Consider the following 20,055-nt stretch of genomic DNA (forward strand, 5'->3'; position numbering starts at 1 on the left):
GCGTTCAATAAAACATATTTAAGCAAGGCTACTGATCACATACTGTATGCTTGTTTCAGCTCTGTGAAGTCTTCAGCGTCAAGCGTTCTCGTGGCCCTGTAGCTTGGTCCGGGCTGGTAGGCCCTGTAGCTTGGTCCGGGCTGGTAGGCCCTGTAGCTTGGTCCGGGCTGGTAGGCCCTGTAGCTTGGTCCGGGCTGGTAGGCCCTGTAGCTTGGTCCGGGCTGGTAGGCCCTGTAGCTTGGTCCGGGGCTGGTAGGCCCTGTAGCTTGGTCCGGGGCTGGAAGGCCCTGTAGCTTGGTCCGGGCTGGTAGGCCCTGTAGCTTGGTCCGGGCTGGTAGGCCCGAATCCACTAATTTGAAGGGGTGTCGACATACTTTTGTCCTTGCTCCTGAGTGGCGCAGCGGTCTAAGGCACTGCACCTCAGTGCAAGAGGCGTCACTGCAGTTCTTGGTTCGAATCCAGGCTGCATCACATCCAGCCGTGATTGGGAGTCCCATAGGGCGGTGCACAATTGGCCCACTGTCATCTGGGTTTGGCCGTCATTGTAAATAAGAATTTGTTCTTAACTGACTTGCCTAGTTAAATAAATAAAAACATGTGTATGACCTCTGATGTAACCAAATTAACTGTATTTTAGTTCAGCGATTTAAATAAACAGGAATATCAAAGTTATTTGTGACAGGACACTAGCGATATTCATAAAAACAGTGAAATAATACTTTTTTTTTTAAAATCCACTTTTAAAATAAAATAATGTGCAGTACCTCTGTAGACCCCTAGGTGCCCGCGGACCCCTGGTTAAATACCCTTGATTTAGTCACCATAATTCTGGCCATCCTACAAAGGTAAAAACTCCAATAACTTTTGAACTGATTATGATAGAGACATGAGGTTTGGACCGTTGGTTTTCTTAGAGGATTATTTACACAATTAACCAATGGTCAAAATATGCTTTTGTAATTGGACATCCTTTTAATTATTTTGATTCATTCTACGAATATATATTCTCTATGGCATATCTATTGATATTCATTTCCGGAGGGGGCTCTGTGGCTTCATCATAGGCAACTTTAGCCGAAACTCTCACCACAAAACAGTTTTTTACGCCAGAACTGCAAAAGTGATGTGCACCGCAGTGTTCGTCTGGTCCATACTCGGGTCAAAAGGCTGTCCTGATGTTAGGCTAGTCTTCCTTTGAACTGACAGCAGTACCAGTGGTAATAGACCTCACAGCAGTAGGGGTGAGATGTGTTGAGACACTCGAACTCTTTTTCATATTGTCCGCTCACGTCATGTAGTAACCCAGGTACGTATCGTGTCCGTAACCCAGGTATGTCTCGTGGTCCTCGGTCGAGTGTTGTCCTGCAGGGGAAGCGGTGGGAATCGCCGCGGCGACGCTGGATTCAATCGCCTTGTGCTTCACCTTCTTGCCTCCGGTGGCGGCGCAGAGAACGCTCAGGGGGTCCAGGTATATGAGAAGCAGCAGTAGGCGCCGTATCCCCATGGTGTGGTTAACTTGTCAGTTTGAGAGTCAGGATCAACTCATGGAACAATTAGATCTCAACCGAAAGTGGCGCTAGTCGCCTCCTCCACTCAAGGCGCGGAAGTGGTGTGGGTGTGTGTTCACTCGAAGGGTGTGTGTGTTTTTTTCCCCCCGACACCTCATATCATCAGAGAGAGAGAAAAGAAAAGGAGAGGTTTTGGTTGAAACGGGAGATGTTTCTGTCGTATCATTCATAAAACCAGTTTACCAGGCCTACACCTTCGCGCGCTCTCTTGGCATCCTCTGTCGAGTCCGTGCGCGGTGGTGAATAGCGATCCACCTCGCGGTCAGTTTGTGACAGAGATGGGAGAGGGGTGTCATTTCTTTACCAGGCTGTGACACTGACACAGCGGCCAGGATGGATCCAAACACCCGGAAAATGATGCTTCTCATCGGCCTCAGCTGCCTCTGGCTCCAAGTGCTTTCAGAGGTAAGCTACTACGATCAGTAGCCAATTTAGTGGCCCCTATGTGCTATAATTGCGTTCCTTTTCAAGGTGAGCCCTTTTTCCTCACACTTTCATATCCCGTACGTAGACTATGTTTACTCTTGCGGATATCTTGGAAAAAGCATATCTTGCAAAACAGATTTGATCTAAATGAAATTAACCTTGAGAAATACGGTCAAATAAAACAACAGTGCCTCTTTTTGAAGGTGCGCCCCATATTTTCTCCACCGACATAACGGTCATTAGGCTAGGTGCTATAGGCTACGTTTCATAATGGTTGGAATCACATACTTCATTCAAATGGAACATTATTTACGTTTTGTTGCGTTTTTCATTATCATTTCATTCAACAATACTTCGTTTTAGCCTATAGGTACCACAAGGGGTACAGAGAGGCTCATTGTGCTGGACGAAGCAGTTTGAATGTAGGTGCATGCATGCCTTAGCCTTTATTATTAGTCAGGCATTAATAATATACATTATTGTTCTGCGTCAGTGTTTGCACACAGGAGTCTGCTTGATGTCTTTGTCTAATTGAGCGGATAAAGCGAGGCGCGACACACACACACACACACACACACACACACACACACACACACACACACACACAACACTCACGGCGGGGTATCATAGGAACCAGCCCCTGCCTGTTTTCCCCTGGTGGCGCGTGGATGTACAGTTGCACCACGCGCTGTTTCCCGTTGTCGCAGCAATTCAATCACTCCCCCGTCAGCCCTCCTCAGCCCCCCTCACCCCAGTCAGCCCTCCTCAGCCCCCCTCACCTCCGTCAGCCCTCCTCAGCCCCCGTCAGCCCTCCTCAGCCCCCCTCACCCCAGTCAGCCCTCCTCAGCCCCCCTCACCCCAGTCAGCCCCCCTCACCCCCGTCAGCCCTCCTCAGCCCCCCTCACCCCCGTCAGCCCCCCGTCAGCCCCCCTCACTCCGTCAGCCCTCCTCAGCCCCAGTCAGCCCTCCTCAGCCCCCCCTCACCCCCGTCAGCCCCCCTCACCCCCGTCAGCCCTCCTCAGCCCCAGTCAGCCCTCCTCAGCCCCCCCTCACCCCCCGTCAGCCCCCCTCACCTCCCGTCAGCCCCCCTCACCCCCGTCAGCCCCCCCCTCAGCCCTCCTCAGCCCCCGTCAACCCTCCTCAGCCCCCCTCAACCCAGTCAGCCCTCCTCAGCCCCCCCTCACCCCCCGTCAGCCCTCCTCACCCCTGTCAGCCCCCCCTCAGCCCTCCTCAGCCCCCGTCAGCCCCCCCTCACCCCAGTCAGCCCTCCTCAGCCCCCCGTCAGCCCTCCTCAGCCCCCCCTCAGCCCCCCCCGTCAGCCCCCCTCACCCCCGTCAGCCCTCCTCAGCCCCCCTCACCCCTCTTCAGCCCCCCTCATCCCCCGTTAGCCCTCCTCAGCCCCCCCTCACCCCCATCAGCCCTCCTCAGTCCCCCTCACCCCCGTCAGCCCTCCTCAGCCCCCCTCAGCCCCCCTCACCCCCATCAGCCCCCCTCACCCCCGTTAGCCCTCCTCAGCCCCCCTCACCCCCCGTCAGCCCTCCTCAGCCCCCCTCACACCCCGTCAGCCCCCCTCAGCCCCCCTCTCCCCTCCAGCAGAACATCAGCACCATCTGTATCTGCAATATGTATTATGTTGTATTGAGACACAATGTAGCCTATTGCCTATATAGGCTTACGAGTGAATCATTTCTCAAATGGCCTAGAACTGTTGGTCCAGATTCGCAGATAATTCCGAGTTGGTACTATATTACTGTCTCATGGATCCCTCAACAAGCATCTTTAAGTTAAGGAAATTGGACGGGCGAGGTGAGGTGGGTTGTGGCTAGATGGTTTACAGCTATGGATGGAAATGACTTTTCGTAGTAGGTTAGTAGAGCATTTTAGCTAAACCAAATCATTTTCCTAACCTTGACCCAATTCTCCTAACCTGCTGCTTAAGTTCTCCTAACCTGCTACAAATAGTAACTTCTGTCTGTTGAGGTGTGTGTAGGCCACGACTGGTTGTGGGAGGGTCAGGGGGGAAGCCAGTGTGGTGTTAATGATACACAACTGGTTTGGTGAGTCATGTGAACACTCATGTGAAGAGAAACCTTGCCTGAGTCCTGAAGACTTGTGTTAGCTCCCAGAGCTATTGCTTAGGCTTTAGCTTAGCGGGCTCTGCTGACTGTCTTATGGTGGATATCTGTGTGTGTCTGTACCTGTTCTGTAACCCTGTCTCTGTGTGTGGTAGTATACAGGTTTGAGGCTATCGGTTCCAATACCAACACAATTTGACCATTTAGAATGCATGTCCAGTACACTGATTCATTCTAAGTGGCATGTTAGTGTGAAAATTGGATGTGTTGGTTTGGTCTCGGCCGTGCTGTGGTAACATCTGATCTGCTGCTGTAACAGTATGGTAACTGGGAGATTGATATGAGTGGAGAAATCATCAGCATGTTAGGTTTTCATCAGAAACACCTGTTCACTGTGTAATATGATTAGCCAGGGCATTACCACTGGGAGATGATGTGTGTGTGTGTGTGTGTGTGTGCGTGTGTGCGTGTGTGTGTGTGTGTGTGTGTGTGTGTGTGTGTGTGTGTGCCTGTGTGTGCCTGTGTGTGTGTGTGTGTGTGTGCCTGTGTGTGTGTGTGTGTGTGTGCGCCGTGTGTGTGTGTGTGTGTGCGCCTGTGCTTGCATTCTAACTCCCTTGAGTGGAAATGAACTGTCGAAATCAAGGTGAAGAGGATGAAATGTTTATAGATGTTATCTGAGTCCTCTTTTATCCAGTTTCCTCTCCTCTTCTTGTCTCTCCTCTCTGACCTGGTTTCTGTGACTATGAGAAACTGTACTACACAGCATTCTGTCAGATACTATCTGAAACTGTCTAATACTTGCTTCTTCATGACCCAGGTCTCTGTATTCTGCATGTCTGTGTGTCTGAAATGTTTGTACGTGTGACAGGACGGGATTTAACCTGCATCGTCTGCATATCACAAGACAAGCCCACTGAGCTAAAGCCTCTTAGACAAGGTCATTCATCATGCGAGCGGGGTCCAACAAACCACTTTGGTTACTTTTGTCTTTTATTGGTGGTAAACCCAATTTTCCCTCTGAGGGTCAATATAGTATTTATTTGTTGTGTAACAGATATGATGTGAAATGTTGACAGTAGGTTGTGTTATCTGACGTTGTGTGAATCTGAAACAATGTCTGTGTTCTTCTCCTCTCAGGTGATGGCTGATGACAGTTATTTAAACGAGGTGCAAAACGCAGGTAGGCTAACAATCCCTTCTATTCTCTTCTTCCTATTCTCCCCATTCCCTCTCCTATTCCCCTCCCCCTCTCCTATCCCCCTTTCCCTCTCCTATTCCCCTCCCCTCCCCTCTCCTATTCCCCTCCCCCTCTCCTATCACCCTTTCCCTCTCCTATTCCCCTCCTCCTCCCCTCTCCTATTCCCCTCCCCCTCTCCTATCCCCCTTTCCCTCTCCTATGCCCCTCCCCCTCTCCTATGCCCCTCCCCCTCTCCTATCCCCCTTTCCATCTCCTATTCCCCTCCCCCTCCCCTCTCCTATTTCCTCCCCCTTTCCCTCTCCTATTTCCTCCCCCCTTTCCCTCTCCTATTTCCTCCCCCTTTCCCTCTCCTATTTCCTCCCCCTTTCCCTCTCCTATTTCCTCCCCCTTTCCCTCTCGTATTTCCTCCCCCTTTCCCCTCTCGTATTTCCTCCCCCTTTCCCTCTCCTATTTCCTCCCCCTTTCCCTCTCCTATTTCCTCCCCTTTTCCCCTCTCCTATTCCCTCCCCCTTTCCCTCTCCCCATTTCTTTGTGTTCCATAAAATGTCCCACCCCTTCTTCCCCTACTCATATAGTCTCCATTCCTACCCACCCATGTCCTTCTAGACTCTTTTCCCCTCCTCCCATTTACTCCATCCATCTCTATTCCCTCTTTCTCTCTGTGGCTGGTGGTTGTGATGGGGTGGGGTTCTCTCGCTCACTGCAAAGACCAGCTGATTCATCATTTCTGGTCTCACTCCAAGTGTCAAAATCCACAAAGCACACATACTGTATGCACACACACAAGCAGCCAAATCCCTGCAGTGCGAATGATTCATTGAGACCTTTTGATGATAAACCCCTCCCACTGTCCTCTGGCCAATCAGACAGAAGAGTCTTTAAAAATTATTATACTTTTTTTAAAATTAACAATTGTTTATTTACAACACACAACAAATCACACTAAACCAACATCAAAACACACTGCATGTAAACGCATAACAACATTTTTCTCCCTCATCCTGGTCTAAATCATTTTGTTAAATCATGAAGGCATGAGTCTCTAACTGGGCAGGGGATGGTTCTGATTGGATGAAATGTGCGTGAAGATTTGTCTGGGATATGATGATGCAAAAGGCCCTCCTTGGTTTGATTAGCGTCCAGTACATCAGTATGCTTTACTATTGTGTGCACAGACACACACCAACCCCCCCCATATGGTCTCAACTCTCTGTGTGTTAGAGCACAGACACACACCAACCCCCCCCATATGGTCTCAACAGACACACACCAACCCCCCCATATGGTCTCAACAGACACACACCAACCCCCCCCATATGGTCTCAACTATCTGTGTGTTAGAGCACAGACACACACCAACCCCCCCCCATATGGTCTCAACTCTCTGTGTGTTAGAGCACAGACACACACCAACCCCCCCATATGGTCTCAACTCTCTGTGTGTTAGAGCACAGACACACACCAACCCCCCCATATGGTCTCAACTCTCTGTGTGTTAGAGCACAGACACACACCAACCCCCCCATATGGTCTCAACAGACACACACCAACCCCCCCATATGGTCTCAACAGACACACACCAACCCCCCCCATATGGTCTCAACAGACACACACCAACCCCCCATATGGTCTCAACAGACACACACCAACCCCCCATATGGTCTCAACAGACACACACCAACCGCCCCCATATGGTCTCAACAGACACACACCAACCCCCCCCATATGGTCTCAACAGACACACACCAACCCCCCCCATATGGTCTCAACAGACACACACCAACCCCCCACATATGGTCTCAACAGACACACACCAACCCCCCCATATGGTCTCAACAGACACACACCAACCCCCCCCATATGGTCTCAACAGACACACACCAACCCCCCACATATGGTCTCAACAGACACACACCAACCGCCCCCATATGGTCTCAACAGACACACACCAACCCCCCCATATGGTCTCAACAGACACACACCAACCCCCCCATATGGTCTCAACAGACACACACCAACCCCCCCACATATGGTCTCAACAGACACACACCAACCCCCCCATATGGTCTCAACAGACACACACCAACCCCCCCCCCATATGGTCTCAACAGACATACACCAACCCCCCATATGGTCTCAACAGACACACACCAACCCCCCCCCCCCATATGGTCTCAACAGACATACACCAACCCCCTATATGGTCTCAACAGACACACACCAACCCCCCCCCCCATATGGTCTCAACAGACACACACCAACCCCCCCATATGGTCTCAACAGACACACACCAACCCCCCATATGGTCTCAACAGACACACAACAACCCCCCCAAATGGTCTCAACAGACACACACCAACCCCCCCATATGGTCTCAACTCTCTGTGTGTTAGAGCACAGACACACACCAGCCCCCCCATGTGGTCTCAACTCTCTGTGTGTGTTTGTGAACCGTGTCAAATGCTCATTGAGAACGTTAAATGGATTATGGGAGCTGAGAGAATGGTGATGGTTCCCGTAGCGATGGAGGAGAGTGTGGTTGTCGTAGCAACGCAGTATTGTTGTCGTAGCGATGGTGTGTATAGCAGGCTAGAGAGTAGAAGTTTTTAGTCATTTAGCAGACGCTCTTATCCAGAGCAACTAAGGTTAATAAGTGCCTTGCTCAAGGGCACGTCGATGATTTTTCACCTAGTCGGATCAACGTTTTGAACCACAGATCCTTCCAATGGGGCTATCATTGTACCGTAATAATTATCACAGGGATTGAAATACGGATAAAGTTTCTCAGTGAAGGTGTAGCCAGTAAAATAGTAGATATAAGACCTGGCCTCCACATTTATAGTTATATAGTCATATTTCAACCCAGTACATACCCATTTATCTATAGACTATAAACAGTTGAAGTCGGAAGTTTACATACACTTAGGTTGGAGTCATTAAAACTTGTTTACCAACCACTCCACAAATTTCTTGTTAACAAACTATAGTTTTGGCAATTTGGTTAGGACATCTACTTTGTGCATGACACAAGTAATGTTTCCAACAATTGTTTACAGACAGATTATTTCACTTATAATTCACTGTATCACAATTCCAGTGGGTCAGAAGTTTACATACACTAAGTTGACTGTGCCTTTAAAAAGCTCAGAAAATTCCAGAAAATGATGTCATGGCTTAATAAGCTTCTGATAGGCTAATTGACATCATTTGAGTCAATTGGAGGTGTACCTGTGAATGTATTTCAAGGCCTACCTTCAAACTCAGTGCCTCTTTGCTTGACATCATGGGAAAATCAAAAGAAATCAGCCAAGACCCCAGAAAAAGAATTGTAGACCTCCAAAAGTCTGGTTCATCCTTGGGAGCAATTTCCAAACGCCTGAAGGTACCACGTTCATCTGTATGAACAATAGTACGCAAGTATAAACACCATGGGACCACGCAGCCGTCATACCGCTCAGGGAGGAGACGCGTTCTGTCTCCTAGAGATTAACGTACATTGGTGCGAAAAGTGCAAATCAATCCCAGAACAACAGCAAATGACCTTGTGAAGATGCTGGAGGAAACAGGTACAAACGTATCTATATCCACAGTAAAAAGAGCCATATATCGACATAACCTGAAAGGCCGCTCAGCAAGGAAGAAGCCTCTGCTCCAAAACCGCCATGAAAAAGCCAGACTATGGTTTGCAACTGCACATGGGGACAAAGATCGTACTTTTTGGAGAAATGTCCTCTGGTCTGATGAAACAAAAATAGAACTGTTTGGCCATAATGACCATCATTATGTTTGGAGGAAAAAGGGGGAGGCTTGCAAGCCGAAGAAAACCATCCCAACCGTGAAGCATGGGGATGGCAGTATCATGTTTTGGGGGTGCTTTGCTGCAGGAGGGACTGGTGCACTTCACAAAATAGATGGCATCATGTGGAAGAAAAATTATGTGGATATATTGAAGCTACGTCTCAAGACATCAGTCAGGAAGTTAAAGCTTGGTCGCAAATGGGTCTTCCAAGTGGACAATGACCCCAAGCATACTTCCAAAGTTGTGGCAAAATGGCTTAAGGACAACAAAGTCAAGATATTGGAGTGGCCATCACAAAGCCCTGACCTCAATCCTATAGAAAATTTGTGGGCAGAACTGAAAAAGTGTGTGCGAGCAAGGAGGCCTACAAACCTGACTCAGTTACACCAGCTCTGTCAGGAGGAATGGGCCAAAATTCACCAAACTTATTGTGGAAAGCTTGTGGAAGGCTACCCGAAACGTTTGACCCAAGTTCAACAATTTAAAGGCAATGCTACCAAATACTAATTGAGTGTATGTAAACTTCTGACCCACTGGGAATGTGATGAAAGAAATAAAAGCTGAAATAAATCATTCTCTCTACTATTATTCTGACATTTCACATTCTTAAAATAAAGTGGTGATCCTAACTGACCTAAAACAGGGAATTTTTACTAGGATTAAATGTCAGGAATTGTGAAAAACTGGGTTTAAATGTATTTGGCTAAGGTGTATGGTAACTTCCGACTTCAACTGTACATAACACCATATTACTCCAGATGTTATTTCTTCTCATCATTGCGCCATGGGATTACATGTCCATACTAATTACAGATAATATCATGTGCTAAAGTACAACATTACATTCAGTCTGTGTGATTGACAGGACAGATTACGAATGGGGCTAAGTTTGGACCAAGTTCATTGTCACAGGTGTTGAAGTATGGATAGAGTTTCTCAGCGAAGGTGCAGCCAATGAAAGAGTAGATATGAGCCCTGGTCTCCACATTGTAGAAGGAGACCCGACCCCCCTCATAATCCACAAACACCCCCACTTTCTGGGGCTTCTCTCTCAGGGAGAGAGGGACATGGGGAGAGGTGTAGGCCTCATAGATATCCTCACCCCTCATATACACAGTCCAGAGGCCATCGACAGGGCTCATATTTATGTCAGCCTTCCTGTTGATGGACTCCCTGGCCACTCCTAAAAGCCACTCAGCTTTTCCCTTCACCTGCACCTCATAGTAGAATCTCCCTGAAGAGAAACTCTCTTTTCCCAGGACAGAGAGGTGATTCAAGAACCTCTCTGGGTTACAGAATTTCTTTGCGTTGTCAGGGAGTTTCTGCCATGTGCTTCCATATCTCACTTGTTTCCGGTCCCTAGACAAGATGAGGAATGGATGGGCTGTATCAGGGTCCAGGGTCACATCCGCTGACCACTGCTGAATTGTCTTCAGCTCAACATCACACAACCTCTTCACCGCTCTGTCTAGTTCTTCCTGAAGTGTCCGCTCCAGCTCAGACACAGCCCTCCTCAGTCCCCCCCAAACACATATCACTGTGAACACTGACCTCAGACCAGTCCTTTGTGTGTTTCGGGTACACAGGGATGGGAAGCTCTGGAGGAGGTGGAGGTGGTCCTCAGTGTGTGAGTGCTGCTCCAGCTCAGTGCTTGTCCTCTGTAGCTCAGTCATTTCCTGCTCCAGCTCTTTAATGAGCCCATCAGCACGACTCTCTGCTGCTTTCTGCTTCTCCTCAACCACTTCCATGAAATCAGCCTGGCTTCTCTGAATGGAATACACCAGAGCAGTGAAGACCTGCAGGCCGTCCGCTATTTCTCTCTCTGCGTCTCTCTTGTTGAGCTCTACTGAATGTTTGACCTCCTGAACCTTCTGCATTCGCTCCTGGATCATCTGCCGTATCTGTCGCCCGTCTTCCCCAGCTGAACCTTCCTCTCTCCACACTCTTCCTCTAGAGGGACAGTGTGGTGATTCTTGTGGTCTGTCTCAATGCAGAACTGACACACACACGTCTGGTCGGTCCTACAGAACAGCTCCAGCAGTCTGTCATGCTTCTTACACATCCTGTCTTCCAGATTCTCCACGGGGTCTATTAACTTGTGCCTTTTCAGGCCGGTGACTCTCTGATGAGGCTGCAGGTGAGTCTCACAGAAAGAGGTCAGACACTCCAGGCAGGACTTCAGGGCCTTGAGCCTTGTCCCAGTGCAGACGTCACAGGACACTTCTCCAGCCTCGGCAGGGGACTCGTCTGTGTCTCTGATTCTGATCATCTTAAAATGCTCTACAACATCTCTGAATGCTGTGTTGGTTTTTAGCTCTGGTCTTTGGTGGAATATTTGTTTACACATTGGACACGGGCACAGGTCAGTGCTATCCCAGTATCCGCTGATACAGGCCTTGCAGAAGTTGTGTCCACATGGAGTGGAGACAGGCTCAGTGAACACATCCAGACAGATAGAGCACTGGAACTGCTCTTCAGACAGGAGACGGCTAGGGGACGCCATTTCTGGAGCACAATAACAGAGCAAACACAAGTCCTAGAATGAGTCAGCATTTAGACCGTAAACTGGTGCGGTTTTTTTCTCACTCTCACAGTGACCTCGGTATCCTGAATGGTAGTTGTGGTCCTGTTGTCAAGGTTTTTCCATCTCCCTCTGTCTCTATTTCTCTTACTCACCTAAAAATCTTATATTTTCCTTTAATTTCTCTACAAAGGTAGACTCTTAAGCTCCAATGTTGTCTTTCTGAGGAACAGGATAATGGTTGTTTCTGTGTGCAGTTTCCTCATCTATATTTAACTTTCACTTCAGCAAAGCGATGTCAGTCAACTCTTTCCTTATCTGCTCTTTGCATATCTTTGCTCTTAAAGGGACAGCGTTGATATTTCATATGCCTGTCTAAAGTCTCTGCTGAGGGTTTTCACGTTCTAGCACGTTCTAGCATTCTGGGGGCCCTACGTGACATTTGGTTGGGGGCGGGGCAAACTCGTGGCAAATTTTACAGTAGAAAGAAACATTTCCAGTTTGAGTTGATTTCCTGCAATTCTACACATTCTCCCATGGGGCGTAGAGAAAACTGCAGTTGTATAACACATTTCATAAAATTCAAGTCATTTTGCCATAGTAAGTTGAGAACCCGACTGAGTTTTCTAGACAGTCTACTTAAACGGAGCTGACGGAGGTCCGTTGGCATCGCGTTCCAAAAATTCAGCCGCACAAACGTACATAGAACTACGTAGAGAGTGATGCAAACGGATCTCCGCCGGCTACGTTTGTATAGATTGTCTAGACCCCTTAAGCAACCGCTTATGCCTGCAACCGGCTCTGTCAGATTCTCAGAAACCAAGGTTAACGTGTCAATTGCTTTAATAAGCCATTGACGTTTTGAGGAATACAGTCGGAAAAATAAAACAGAATCTCTGTTACTGACAAGATGATGGTTTAGCTTCTAACATAACAGGCCGTTTTCCTGGATACAGATCAAGCCTAGTCTTGGACTAAGAATCACTTTCAATGGAGAGTCCATGTCTCTCTATTCCAGGGCTCTTTATTCCAGGGCTCTTTATTCAATGGCTTTTTATTCAATTTATTTTATTCCGGGGCTCATTATTCCAGGACTCTTTAGTCCGGGGCTCTTTAGTCCGGGGCTCTTTAGTCCGGAGCTCTTTAGTCCGGGGCTCTTTAGTCCGGGGCTCTTTAGTCCGGGGCTCTTTAGTCCGGGGCTCTTTAGTCCGGGGCTCTTTAGTCCGGGGCTCTTTAGTCCGGAGCTCTTTAGTCCGGGGCTCTTTAGTCCGGGGCTCTTTAGTCCGGGGCTCTTTAGTCCGGAGCTGTTTAGTCCGGGGCTCTTTAGTCCGGGGCTCTTTAGTCCGGGGCTCTTTAGTCCGGGGCTCTTTAGTCCGGGGCTCTTTAGTCCGGGGCTCTTTAGTCCGGGGCTCTTTAGTCCGGGGCTCTTTAGTCCGGAGCTGTTTAGTCCGGGGCTCTTTAGTCCGGGGCTAGGCTGCTTTTTCTTTGACTCCCCTTGCTCTTTCTCTCTTCCTCTTTCACTCTCTTCCTCTTTCTTCCTCTTTCTCTCGCTTCCTCTCCCTCTTTTGCTCTCTTCATCTATCTTCCTCTTCCAGATTGGAATGAGGTATGAGGGGTACAGCCTCTGGGAAAGACTGTGTGTGTGTTTAGCATGGTTAGATGATGTTCAAGGAAAGCCAAGCTGTGTTTTTGTGAGAGATAACTATTGCAGCTCCTCTCTCTGCCCTGGCCATTAATCACAGGGTGTGTGTGCGTGTGCACGTGTAAGTGTGTCAGCCTGCATGTGTGTGTGTCTGGCAGAGTGTGTGCTGCATGAACTCTGTAGTCAGATTCAGCTCAGTGACAATAGAGTCTGATCCTGCTACTCTATGGAACGTCTGCTACATCTCTCCCTGTCTCTCTCTGCCTCTCTCTCTCTCTCCCTGCCTCTCTCTGCCTCTCTCTCTCTCTCTCTCCCTGCCTCTCTCTGCCTCTCTCTCTCTGCCTCTCTCTCTCTCCCTGCCTCTCTCTGCCTCTCTCTCTCTGCCTCTCTCTCTCTCTCCCTGCCTCTCTCTGCCTCTCTCTCTCTGCCTCTCTCTCTCTCTCTCTCTCCCTGCCTCTCTCTGCCTCTCTCTCTCTGCCCCTCTTTCTCTCTCGCTCTCTACCCCCCTCTTTCTCTCTCTCTCAATTCAAGGGCATTATTTACATGGGAAACATGTTAACATTGCCAAAGCAAGTGAAATAGATAATAAACAAAAGTGAAATAAACAGTAAAAATTAACAGTAAACATTACACTCACAGAAGTCAGAAAATAGTAAAGATATTTCAAATGTCACATTATGTCTATATATACAGTGTTGTAACGATGTACAAATGGTTAAAGTACAAAAGGGAAAATAAATAAACAAATATGGGTTGTATTTACAATGGTGTTTGTTCTTCACTGGTTGCCCTTTTCTTGTAGCAACAGGTCACAAATATTGCTGCTGTGATGGCCTACTGTGGTATTTCACCCAGTAAATATGGGAGTTTATCAAAATAGGGTTTGTTTTCGAATTCTTTGTGGATCTGTGTAATCTGAGGGAAATATGTGTCTCTAATATGGTCATACATTTGGCAGGAGGTTAGGAAGTTCAGCTCAGTTTCCACCTCATTTTGTGGGCAGTGTACACATGGCCTGTCTTCTCTTGAGAGCCAGGTCTGCCTACGGCGGCCTTTCTCAATAGCAAGGCTATGCTCACTGAGTCCGTACATAGTCAAAGCGTTCCTTAAGTTTGGGTCAGTCACAGTGGTCAGGTATTCTGCCACTGTGTACTCTCTGTTTAGAGCCAAATAGCATTCTAGTTCGCTCAGTTTTTTTTGTTAATACTTTCCAATGTGTCAAGTAATTATCTTTTTGTTTTCTCATGATTTGATTGTGTCTAATTGTGTTGCAGTCCTAGGGCTCTGTGGGGTCTGTTTGTGTTTGTGAACAGAGCCCAAGGACCAGCTTGCTCAGGGGACTCTTCTCCAGGTTCATCTCTCTGTCGGTGATGGCTTTGTTATGGAAGGTTTGGGAGTCACTTCCTTTATTTAGGTGGTTGTAGAATTGAACACTTATTTTCTGGATTTTGATAATTAGCTAGGTATCGGCCTAATTCTGCTTTGCATGCATTATTTGTTTTTTACGTTGTACACGGTGAATTCTGCATGTAGAATTCTGCATACAGAGTCTCAATTTGGTGTTTGTCCCATTTTGTGAATTCTTGGTTGGTGAGCGGAACCCAGACCCAACAACCATAAAGGGCAATGGGTTCTGTAACTGATTCAAGTATTTTTAGCCAGATCCTAATTGGTATGTCAAATTTCTGTTCCTTTTGATGGCGTTGAATGCCCTTTCTGCCATGTCTCTCAGATCGTTCACAGCTTTGTGGAAGTTACCTGTGGCGCTGATGTTTAGGCCGAGGTATGTATCGTTTTTTGTGTGTGTTAATGACAATGCAGAGGATTTTCCCAAGGTTGCTGTTGCTGACGCATATCCCACAGTAGTTATTGGGGTCAAATCTGTCTCCACTTTTGTGGATTCGGGTGATCAGGCCTTGGCTCCAAATATTGGGGAAGATGCCAGAGCTGAGGATGATGTTAAGGAGTTTAAATATTGCTGATTGGAATTTGTATGTGTGTGGGGGGGGGGTGTATTTTGAGAGAATTCCAAGAGTGTGCAAAACTGTCATCAAGGCAAAGGGTGAATACTTTGAAGAATCTAAAAGCTAAAATATATTTTGATGTGTTTAACACTTTTTGGTTACTACATGATTCCATATGTGTTATTTCATAGTTCTGATGTCTTCACTATTATTCTACAATGTAGAAAGGTTTTTCTGTATTTCTGTATTGTTTTAGTGATTCACCATAGTGAAGGCGTAGACTCAGGTTTTCTGGGTATCTGTTTTTGGTTGGACAGGTTTCTCAAATTCTTTCTTAGGTTTTTGCATTCATCAAACTATTTGTCATTGTTGTTAATTTTCTTAGGTTGTCTACTTGACATTTTTAGATTTGATAGGGAAGCTGAGAGGTCAAATATACTGTTGAGGCTTTCTACTGCCAGGTTTACACCTTCACTATTACAGTGGAACGTTTTGTTCAGGAAGTTGTCTAAAAGGCTTGAATTTGTTGTTTTTTGGTAGGTTTCTACACTGCTTTACTTCCATCTATAGCATTTGTTAATATTATTCAGTTCCTTTGGCTTTGATGCTTCTCTCTCGGCCCTTCTCTCTCTCTCTCTCTCTCGGCCCCCCTCTCTTTCTCGGCCCCCCCTCTCTCTCTCTCTCTCTCTCTCTCTCTCTCTCGCTCTCTCTGTCTCTCTCTCTTTCTCTTCTCTCTCTCTGCCTCTCTTTCTCTCTCATCCTCTCTTTCTCTCTGTCTCTCTCTCTCTCTGCCCCATCCTACTCTCGGCCTCTCTTACTCTCTCTCTCTAGGGACACTCTCTCTTTCGGGCCTCTCTCTCTGGGCCTCCCTCTTGGGCCTCTCTTTCTTGGCTTCTCTCTATCTCGGCCTCTGTCTGACTCGCTCTCGCTCTCTGCCTTGCTCTCTCTCTCTCTTTGCCTCTCTCTCTCTGCCTCTCTCTCAGCCTCAGCCTCTCTCTCTCTCTCGGGCCTCTTTCTCTGTCTCTCTTTCTCTGCCTCTCTGTCTCTCTATGTCTCTCTCTCTCTCGGCCTCTCTCTCTCGTCCTCTCTCAGCCTTTCTCTCTCTGCCTCTCTCTCTCTCTCTCGGCCTTTCTCTTTCTCGGTCTCGCTCAGCCTATCCCTCGCTCTCTCTCTGCCTCTCTCACGGGCCTCTCTCTCTCTCTCTCGGGCCTCCCTCTATTTCTCTCGGCCTCTCTCTCTGCCTTGCTCTCGCTCTCTGCCTCTCTCTCTCTCTCTTTACCTTTCTTTCTCTCTCTCAGACTCTCTCTCGGGCCTCCCTCTCTCTTTCTCTTTCTCTGCCTCTCTCTCTTTGCTCTCTCTCTGTCTCTCTCTTTCTCGGTCTCTCTCCCGGACTCTCTCTGACTCGCTCTCTCTCTCTCGCTTCCTCTCTCTCTGCCTCTCTCTCAGCCCCTCTGTCTCTCTCTTTCTCTGCCTCTCTCTTTCTCTGCCTCTTTCTCTCTCTTCCTCTCTCTCTTTCGCTGTCTCTTTCTCTCTCAGGCCTCTCTCTGCCTCTCTCTTGCTCTCTCTCTGCCTCGCTCTTGCTCTCTTTCTGCCTCTCTCTCTCTCTCTCTGCCTCTCTCTCTCTGCCTCTCACTCTCTGCCCCTCTTGCTGCCTGTGTGTGTGTATGTGTGTGTGTGTGTGTGTGTCTTTGGTTCAGCATTATGTTTGCATCAGCAGCAGTTTCATTTAGCCTTTGTTTGTTGTTTATGCCTCCTCCACTAATTCCACCTGTAAAGTACAGAGTGTTTACTCCTAAGGGATTCTCAGACTACAGAGTGTATAGGGTGTATAGGGTGGGAGTGGGAGGTAGTGTGTTATAGACGTCTCCTGCTGTGTCCATTTGATAGTATGTATTAATACGTAACTGTCTGTACATGAATATAGAGGAACCAAGGGGATTTTGAATAAGGACATTTTCACTCTTCTCCTGACTCTCCTCCTATGCTTTTCTCCTTATCTCCTCTCCTTATCTCCTCTCCATATCTCCTCTCCATATCTCCTCTCCTTATCTCCTCTCCTTATCTCCTCTCCTTATCTCCTCTCCATATCTCCTCCCCATATCTCCTCCCCATATCTCCTCTCCATATCTCCTCTCCATATCTCCTCTCCATATCTCCTCTCTTGCTATAAACCTCCCATCCCATCTGTCTCTCTTGTTCAGAGGGAGTCATAGTTATGACAGTATCCTCTCTCTCTCTCTCTCTCTCTCTCTCCTGTTTTGAAGGGTTTCCAGATAGAGTTGAGAGAAAGAACAATGTTACACTCTCTGTCTTCATTAATTTTCTCTTTCTCTCTCTCTCTCTCTCTGTCTTGTCAGCCCCTCTCTCCTGTTCGGAGGGTTTTACAGAGCTGGGTTTCTATAATGGCTCTGTGTCTCAGACGGACTCTGGCGCCCCCTGCCTGCGGTGGGCAGAGTTTCCAGACTACGTGCTGCAGTACCCTGGTCGAGGCCTTGGGGAGCACAGCTACTGCCGTAACCCTGACAGAGAGTCCAACCCCTGGTGCTTCTTCAGACAGACCTCTGGGGCCATCGGCTGGGCCTACTGCGACTGCCACCAGGGTAGGTTTATAGCAAACATACTTTATGTATACATCAAGACAATATACTAAGCAAATCCAGTATTATATGCTGGGCCTATGGCGACTGCCAGGGTAGCCCTGTAGTAATAACACTGAGCCCGTCCTCCTAGAGCTCCTCCCATCAGCCTCCTCTGCTGTGTACAGAGTATCTACTCTATTTTTCCAGACTATTGATTGGCTGATGTACCTGTCCTTCTCCCCCTCTCTTAGGTGCAGCTCGGCTGGTGGGCGGGACATCGTCAGGAAGTGGACGTGTGGAGGTGTACCTGAATGGTCAGTGGGGGGCGGTGTGTGACTCTCATTGGACAGACAGAGATGCCAGTGTGATCTGCAGACAGCTGGGGTTGGGGTAAGAGAGTTGTAGGAGTGTGTATGTTTGTGTGTGTGTGCGCCTCCTCATTGAGATTGGCATTGTAGCATCGCAGCATTTCCGTTTCAACTGTAAGACTGTGTGTGTCCTCAGTGAGATCGGCACTGCTTTGCAGCAGTCCAGGTTCGGCTCGGGCTCTGGCCTCTTCCATTACGAGCGGCTGAGTTGCCGTGGTGATGAGAGCTCCGTCAGCCAATGCCAGAGCAGGACATTTGTTACCGGGGACTGTAGCCATGGAAACGAGGCGGGAGTTGTGTGTGCTCCACCAGAAGGTCAGTAGGAAGCTAGAGAGAAGGAAACACAGTGTGTACCTCGTGCCCCTACTCAGCATGCATATTGTGCTATTGTTTCCTCCCCCAGGCAGTGGTCTTCCTCTACGATTAGTTGGAGGAGAAGAATACTTTGAGGGGCGTGTGGAGGTGTTCCACAGTGGTAGGTGGGGCTCTGTCTGCGATGACCAATGGGACGACAGAGATGCAGAGGTGATCTGTCGACAGCTGGGCTTCGGGTGAGTGTGTGTGTGTGTGTGTGTGTGTGTGTGTGTGTGTGTGTGTGTGTGTGTGTGAGAGACACTGTAGGAGTAAATATATTGAAGCTGGAGGAAGAGTCATTATTGTTGTTTTGACCCATGTGTGTTTAGGGGTGTGGCGAAGGCCTGGTCGTGGGCCCACTTCGGACAGAGCTCAGGTCCCATCCTATTGGACGCCGTGAGGTGTACAGGAAATGAAGTCTTCCTGGACCAGTGTCTTCATGGAGACTGGGAACAACACAACTGTGACCATATGGAAGACGCTGGGGTATCCTGCAGCCCCTACACAGGTACACACACACATAATTCATCCACGCACGCATGCACACACACACATCCCAAAAACGGATATAACGTGCACACATATGATTTAACGTGTGTGTGTTCCAGACGGTGTGGTGCGGTTGGTAGGAGGAGATAGTCCATGGGAGGGTCGTGTTGAAGTGTTCCACTCTGGGTACTGGGGTACGGTGTGTGACGACCACTGGACTCAACAACACACACAGGTGGTCTGTCGACAGCTCGGATACAGTGTGTGTGTGTGTGTGTGTGTGTACTTTTCCCTGCGGGCATGATATGGGCTGTTGTGGTGACCATATAACCGCCACACCGGCTATCATGAGTCATGACCGCAGTAAAATTTCACGTGACAGTTATGCACTCTGGACATGTGTTGGTAGTACCCATCTCGCTAATCGATCATAAGATCCTAATGGCTTGGTACTTAGGGCTCTATTGTCCCTCCATCAGGTACTAATGGCCTGGTACTCAGGGCTCTATTGTCCCTCCATCAGGTTCTAATGGCCTGGTACTCAGGGCTCTATTGTCCCTCCATCAGGTCCTAATGGCCTGGTACTCAGGGCTCTATTGTCCCTCCATCAGGTCCTAATGACCTGGTACTTAGGGCTCTATTGTCCCTCCATCAGGTGCTAATGGCCTGGTACTCAGGGCTCTATTGTCCCTCCATCAGGTTCTAATGGCCTGGTACTCAGGGCTCTATTGTCCCTCCATCAGGTCCTAATGGCCTGGTAATCAGGGCTCTATTGTCCGGCTCCATCAGGTCCTAATAACTTGCTCTTGTCCCTCAATCAGGTGGCTCAGGGCTCTATTGTCCCTCCATCAGGTGCTAATGGCCTGGTAATCAGGGCTCTATTGTCCCTCCATCAGGTCCTAATGGCCTGGTACTCAGAACGGTCTATTGTCCCTCCATCAGGTCCTAATGGCCTGGTAATCAGGGCTCTATTGTCCCTCCATCAGGTCCTAATGGCCTGGTACTCAGGGGGCCTCTCTATTGTCCCTCTAACCACTCTGACATCAATACAGATGCTTTTGAAAATCACATC

The 20,055-nt window shown here is 48.4% G+C and overlaps 1 protein-coding gene and 1 pseudogene across 1 annotated transcript; one reads left to right on the forward strand and one right to left on the reverse strand.

The window, feature by feature from the left end:
- Positions 1-1,231: 1,231 nt before the first annotated feature.
- LOC106592389 (neurotrypsin) lies at positions 1,232-19,407 on the forward strand. Its single transcript, XM_045713691.1, has 9 exons — positions 1,232-1,973; positions 5,207-5,249; positions 17,551-17,793; positions 18,024-18,162; positions 18,277-18,455; positions 18,544-18,691; positions 18,824-19,002; positions 19,103-19,245; positions 19,393-19,407. The coding sequence occupies exons 1-9, from the start codon at positions 1,902-1,904 to the stop codon at positions 19,405-19,407; spliced, it is 1,161 nt and encodes a 386-aa protein (XP_045569647.1). The 5' UTR covers positions 1,232-1,901.
- On the reverse strand, positions 9,573-12,196 carry LOC106592390 (E3 ubiquitin-protein ligase TRIM21-like; annotated as a pseudogene).
- Positions 19,408-20,055: the final 648 nt, after the last annotated feature.

The sequence above is a fragment of the Salmo salar genome, unplaced genomic scaffold (assembly GCF_905237065.1).
Source record: "Salmo salar unplaced genomic scaffold, Ssal_v3.1, whole genome shotgun sequence".
Classification (NCBI taxonomy): domain Eukaryota; kingdom Metazoa; phylum Chordata; class Actinopteri; order Salmoniformes; family Salmonidae; genus Salmo; species Salmo salar.